The 6,971-nt window shown below is 38.1% G+C and overlaps 1 protein-coding gene and 1 long non-coding RNA gene across 5 annotated transcripts; one reads left to right on the forward strand and one right to left on the reverse strand.

Annotated features, from left to right (window-relative positions):
- Positions 1 to 49: 49 nt before the first annotated feature.
- Positions 50 to 4,053, reverse strand: LOC111255153 (charged multivesicular body protein 1a-like). Its single transcript, XM_022816814.2, has 4 exons — positions 3,783 to 4,053; positions 2,074 to 2,276; positions 1,799 to 1,933; positions 50 to 1,454 (listed from the first exon to the last, which is right to left on the reverse strand). Exons 1-4 carry the CDS (start codon positions 3,907 to 3,909, stop codon positions 1,305 to 1,307), a joined length of 615 nt encoding a protein of 204 aa, XP_022672549.1. The 5' UTR covers positions 3,910 to 4,053; the 3' UTR covers positions 50 to 1,304.
- A 123-nt stretch (positions 4,054 to 4,176) lies between these two features.
- LOC147754112 (uncharacterized) lies at positions 4,177 to 6,906 on the forward strand. 4 transcript variants are annotated; one of them, XR_015318211.1, is made up of 5 exons: positions 4,177 to 4,310; positions 4,928 to 5,071; positions 5,487 to 5,748; positions 5,972 to 6,080; positions 6,293 to 6,906. It is a non-coding gene; the product is annotated as an uncharacterized LOC147754112 (long non-coding RNA). The 4 variants fall into 4 exon arrangements; XR_015318209.1 differs by having other exon boundaries at positions 4,194 to 4,526; XR_015318210.1 differs by having other exon boundaries at positions 4,195 to 4,350.
- The last annotated feature ends 65 nt before the right edge of the window (positions 6,907 to 6,971 follow it).

The following is a 6,971-nucleotide window of genomic DNA, read 5'->3' on the forward strand; positions in this document are numbered from 1 at the left end:
GAGTACGTTAGAAAAAGCATATTTTAAAAAATAAAAAGATCAGCACAAATGAGGCATCGAGCTCTGCATTAAACCACTAGACTATTCATTCAAGTATATTGTCATCCTAGTTGGGTATTCCTATATAATTACTGCAGCAAACATACGTTTTTCTTATTTCATCGTTTTATATTAATTTGCTACTAGTCAGTTTCGATTATTAGACTAATTCACGGCCACCTATGTCATTATATGCACTCATCCTTCTAAAAACTAACGTGCATGTGCAACAACGCTTTACCTGGTATCACATCATATAGAAATATATACATTGTACATTCTGCAATCAAATTAACCCAATTCGTAAAGAAGCAAAAATAACATACGCAAGTAATCCTAGGACCATCAGCCTTGACCGTCCTCGTGTAACATATTCATTGATTATTGATTGACACAATGATAGCTTTGTCGACGCATGAGAAACCCAATGTGATGATGGTCACGTTTTTATGAAGATATAGCCAAGCAGTATTGGCATGATTTCTAAGAAATCAAAACATTTTTTTTCCTGCTAGCAGACAATATAAACATGGTTAATACGTGCGCGGACAGCAAAATGGGAGTACGCCGTTGCAAAATTTAGGATGAGTTGTTATGCCTGAGATATAACAGAAAATATTTAACGATTCGTCGTATACACATTTCGGCAGCTTATTGGATAATGAATCTTTTGGCGTTGTGCAAACTACGCAATTTTTGGCTGATACGGTACGCCAGTCAAGTTTGTCTAGCGATCCAATAAATAACTGGAATTTTTTAAGTTAGCTTTAAAAGTAGCGCGGAAAGAAAAATGGAAATTTGTTTAATAGTATCAGCTGATCCCATAACCGGCAAAAAATAGAGCGGAATTAAGGAATACAACTTTCGTGTGTTAAACCAAACATAAAGGAGAAATACAAAAGGCTTTTTCTCAATGGTCACGATTCATTTTGAGGTTAGTATATATCCACATAAAATATTTTGTTTATACCCCATCCGGCTGTCGACGAATTATACATAAATACACTGTACTAAAGCATCATCGGTAGTAGTGTAATGTTCTTCCGCAGCGAACTGCGTACCATCTCGAGGCACCCTGAAGACGTTTAATATTTTTATAAAATAGCCTTCTGCAGAGGTGTACCGCAATTCATAATAGCAGTACGCTCACAACTCAGGTTTGTTGTATGGGGTCGACATGGCGAGGACTTTCCTTTACTGATATTTAAATAGGTCTACACTTCTGTTGAAGCGCTGGAACAATCAACGAGATCTCGTCGGCCAAATTAGTTACGTAAGGCAGCGAGTCGTTTTGCCAGGGCGTCGTCCTCTTCCTGAGTTGTGGCCCTCACGCCTGATACAATATTGTCCGTGGGAACAGTGGCCGCTGGAGTCGAAAGCTTCTCTTTGAGTTCAAGCCCATTTTCGTCGGCTACCTGCCGTGTCAAAAGACCATACAAAGTGAAAGAAAAGCATCAGAAAGCAAAGCACCGATCTGCTAAACGTTCTAAATTTATCTCTGTAGCACATTTATGCTCAGCTAGGGCGCTTTGTTTGTAACAACACTGTTGTTTACACACTGCGTGTCTTATTGTTAACTTACTGTCGTAAAAAAACAACTTTTGAATGCCATATAGGGTGGGCTAAAAATACTTGAATGTAGATGTCAGTGGACGGAAACTAAAAAACGGAAAGGTCGCGAGCTATAAATATTGGGATCGGTGGGTCTATCTCGACAGCAGAAAGCAAAAATTAAAAATCAGATCGAAAATTCGCGAACCTGTTGAATTAGCGCGTCGACCTGTCCTTGGGGCGTCGAAGTTGCCGTGGTCGAGCCCATCGTGTCTTCCATCACCGATGATCGAATATCCAAACTTTCAAATTGTTCCTCAAACTTCTCCATAATACTCGATACCTTCAAGACAGAATAACATCTAGTAGTCATTTCAAATGTTGGTGTATCATTCGGTTTTATCAAAGGCAAATTATGCCTTCTACCCTCGCATAGATTCTGTACATTTTTTTAACCTTAATTTTTCACTTGTGTTTTCCCACCTTCTGTAGGTCCATGGCGTTAATAGCCTTGTCCAAATTTTTGACCACGCTGCCCATATTCTTTAAGACGTGATTCATCGCGGCCGCACTTTTTACCCGGGACGCCACTCCATCGATGCGAGCTGCCATCCGAAGAAAATTTGTAGCCTCATTTCGCTTTCGAATCGAGTTCTCTGCATAGATTTTTGCATTTTCCGTATTACCTGCAATGGACACATATATGGACATAGAGTAACATTGTTTAAAAGCACAACAAAAAATCGATCCATATTTGAAAATTCGTTAAAATATAGCTCTTCTTTTAGTCGCACCTCCGATGCAGTGGCTTGGATTAGCATCTGGTAGGAAAAGACTGGGGCTTTTCGATGCTGCCATAAGCCACACCAAAGACATACCTATTACATGATTTGTGGGAATAAAAATTGTATGGTTAGACATACCATAGCAAACGGTACAGACTGCGCTTACACGTCTTCGCTATTATATGATGCATGAAACCTTATCTATGGTAAACTTACCCTAGCTTAATTGAACTCGCTTCAGAATGTCACACGAGAATAGATTTAAATGGCATTAAATTAACGATCAGACAAACTTTATTGGTAAGTATGCCGTAAACAAAGTGGTAGTGCGCGGTTCCTGTATGTTACCTTAGTAAGAATGACTTCAGCTGCAGACCGAGACGAACAAGTTCTTTGCGAAATTACGTAAAGTAAACTAGGTAATGTGCCGAGGGATATTAATAATGCCTCAAGCGCAACAAAGGGAAAACATTCGAAACTGCATTGAAGAGCCCGTTAGCTATAATTCTTGCGCTGGGGTTCTGGTTTTGATTAAGGGACTCAGGCGAATATGGAAAGAAAAATTTGCCTAATGTGCTTAAGAAAAATAAAAGCTAGCCTACCCAGCAAAACAGGGAGAAGCATTTTACACTTATGTGAACGTAATGGCGTAAAAGCAGGGCATTTCACATGTGCGGTTAAGGTACGTTTACCGTCGTCCAATTTTCATCCACAACTTTCCTATAAAATAATTATTAACGGTCAAATTTACCAATGATTCAATCTGAATTTCTAATTATATTATAACTTATACACTTTGCTGCCCTGGCGACTCAAGATGTTTGAGCCGAAAAAAAATACGTCATAGGAAAATAACACAAACTGTGAAGTTCATCTCGGTATCCAGTCCGGGCAGTCTTATGACTCAACTAACTTATGACATCAATTTGTAATGAAATCTCATTTAAACGCCTTTATAAACATGTGCTACTTGCAAGTGGCATTTTCTGATCGTAAATGTATCAAGTTCGTAGATCATACAGCAAAAAAGACAATCATTTTATTTTGCAGCAGGGTTTGTCTAAAGCTCGAATACAAATGTAGGTTTGAAACTTTCAGTCTATTTGTTATTTGTTGCCATCATCATTCTATAAGTGTGAACATACAATATCATGCACATTTAGCAGTAGTCTCAACATCTACCGCTAAAAGCTAACACCTATGTTAAGGAAGTGTTTCTACCTTTCTTCAAATAACATGCACTATTGTAGAAACCGACCGACTTTCGAAAATTTTCTCATATAATAGTTTTTGTCAGTTGTTTATAATAATTGTTATTATTATTATTATTCCTATCAGCCTAGTCAATGATAACGTTTTGGATTAGTTTCAGCAGATGGATGGGTCATCCACCACCGGTATACACACCTTTTTCGAGGGCCTTCTTGATTTTTGTCTTTTCTTCGCGTTCCTCCTTTTCGCACCGTTTTGACATTCGCTCCAGCTGTTTCGAGCTGAAACGAAGTTGAAGCGCAAGCTCGTCTAATTTATTCATGCTTGCAATAATTTAAACTGTTCTCACTCGTTTCGCTGAAACTGATCAATGAGACAACAAACTTGATACAATCTGTTAAACGACGGTTGAATAAGCAGCTACGGCCTGACGTAATAGATGCGCAGGGCACCTCTACGCAACGCTGGACAATATCAATGGCAGTGTATGATGTTATGCGATGTTATGGCGATGAAGTAAATGGTTAACCCTCTCCCAATTGTATCCCAGACACAAGCACCTGAAAATCAAGCTATGTAAACAGGATGTGCTCCTCGACAGTATTATAATTCGTGCCAGCAGTAGTGGATTAGACTTAGAGTACCAGCCACATATGCTTCATGTCAAATAAATATTGGAAATTGCTTATTTTCAACGTCTGCTTGAAAAAATTTAGCAGCCAGGTAGATAGGTTTTTGACAGTAATGAGAACAAATTATCGTGGTGAGTTCGGTGCAGTCTGCCGATTTGTTTCTTGATAACTATCAATAGGGAGAGTTTGCTTCAAGCATGTTTGACGACTTATATAGTGGATAAAAAAATGCCAAACTATGCGTTTGCTTGAAACTCTGTGCTGCCATCGAAATTTTCAACGTTGGTTGGCTAAAGGAAGATATACGGTAGGCCAGCTTGGACACAAATCTGAGCGTACCACTGATAAGAAAGCTGTTTAAGGACATATATTTCAAACATGGGCATACTTTATGAGCAAATATTCAAACATGGGTATACTTTATGAGCCAATTTAAATACTTTAAGGCGATGATTTGAGCAAGAACCGCATTGCAAGGCTGAACTAATTGATAGGAAAACTACGAACTCTGTTATTGGTCGGAATCTTTGTCATCCACTAGAATTCGAGAGACGTGGAATTGTCTCGCAGGTTTTGATGCGATGTTTTATTATGTAAGAAAAGAACTGTTAGTCTGAAAGTAACTAAGTAATTGCTGGATATGGTTGAATAACTTAATCCTTAATAACTTACTTGTATAAAAAATAAAACTATTCTTGCATTCGATAGGAAAATAACACTTGAATAGTAAACAACGTCATTCCGCGTTATCAATACAAGCCACACATTTCGGGTTGTGACCATAGACTCGGCAAGGATGGGTTAATTAGGGCACACTTCGGAACACGATGATGAGATAGGCGACACTCACAGGTGAGTGTGGTTAACGTGTGTTACAACTTTAAATGTCTTTTCTTGTAGAACAGTTTGTTTGATCTTTTTTTGTTTCCCTTTCATAGACTTTTTCTTATGTTCTCTAGTTTATTTTGACAACGTGCGTTGCCTGGAAGTTTTCTCACACGCGAAGAGTTTCGCCTCCATTTCGTCAAAGCGAAAAGGCTGGAATCAATTTTTGTTCATTGTTGAACATAATTACGTGCTAACTAATACTTGCCAAACATTTTTCATAGAAATACTCAAGTCTTCGTCACATCCTCGCATACCGGCACTCAAAAACGACATCGTGAATAAATAAGTAGTACTCAATTTCGCTTTTTTATTCATAGACATTACATTTCCCTTTGACTGTCTTCTTTACGGTACCCAAATTTCGCATCTTTTACATTAGGAAGTACGTCGTTTCCGTGTCGATTACGTCTAATCAAGCCAATATACTGAGAATTCTGAGGCCTTTAAAAACGGTTCGTATCTGAAACGTCGAACCGATAGAAGCGAGTCCATCTTGAAATTATAATTAGCAGCATTGTACCAAAGCGGAGCACACAGCCTATGCAATGGCAATCGCATCCGCCGTGATGTCTGTCCTGTTGTGGTGGGAAGAGTTCATTCTAACTCAAATTGATGGACTACTTCATCCTTGTGAATTACAGGTAAGTTGATCATAAATTTTGTATATACAAAAATAATCGCAGGTGCTTTAATCAACGGTAACATCTTACATTAAAGACACTTATATACGGACCCTTTTTTATGAAAAACTTAAGCTTTTTGAACCTAAGAAATAAACCAATAGTATCTGTTACGCTAGCGGAAGAACGCTAATATAGCTTTTTCTTTTCGGTTGGTTTTCTGTGTTGTTTCCAACATTGTCAGGTATGGGTGGCCCACCTGATCATTCTGATAATCCTGTTCAACCTCGTTCTTATCATGTGGGCGTGGAACAAATACGGCCGTTTAATCTCAGAGAGATTTATGGTGCCAGGTAACATATTGAGGATGGCTCACTTAATTAACTTAGGGTCATAAATCCTCTATTGCATCTTGACTTTTTGAAATACAGGAATAGCTGTACGAAACATATAGACGATTATAAGCAAAATTGTGTGCGATTAAATTTATGGTTGTGTATTTTGGCGTCTAATAGCAGGTCTGAAAAAAATCGGTGCCTTGTTTAATGTATTCACTGCTTTTCAGCTACGAATCGATCTCTTGAAGAATTCAAGAAAGAGGCTGCCCTGCTCAAACTACCACTTCAGCATAGTCCTCGAATATAGAATTTAGTTTAGTAAACCTAATCCATTATTTTTTTTATAGGTAGATTATAACGTTAACTATTGTACATTACAATAAGGCACAGTTCCATTTGTCGCCTTTCTCAAGGTAAAAATCTTTATCTGAGTTGTTTAGTTGGTAAGACAGGTGCTAACCAGCCAGTTGATACGACGGAAACAAAATGCAGTTTCATGAGTGAATTTAGTTAACACAGTTTGTGCACGTAGACTGCGATATTACGCATAGGGCTGAAATCTTTTAGCAACAATTTTCAGCTGAAGCTTATTAACCTAGCCGGCATGAAGAAGCAAAGGCGGCAGCTTTTCCCAATTACGAATATAAAGCATGAGGCAGATTAGCTGCATCTAATATACAAGGCCAGGTCTCCTGAAGTGACTTTTACTAATGCGAAATAGATACAATCGACATACGTGAGACAACAGCTACAATCATGATGATGATGATGATGTAAATTGCCTATAGAGTATGAAACGTGCTAATAAATATACTATGTTTGTTTGTATTTTTTGATATTACGTTTGTCCGTGTTTATTTCATCGATGAGATTTTGATAGCATTAGTTGTGTGTCACTAACTAAGT

The sequence above is a fragment of the Varroa destructor genome, unplaced genomic scaffold, assembly GCF_002443255.2.
Source record: "Varroa destructor unplaced genomic scaffold, Vdes_3.0 BEIS01000818.1, whole genome shotgun sequence".
In the NCBI taxonomy this organism is placed as follows: Eukaryota; Metazoa; Arthropoda; class Arachnida; order Mesostigmata; family Varroidae; genus Varroa; species Varroa destructor.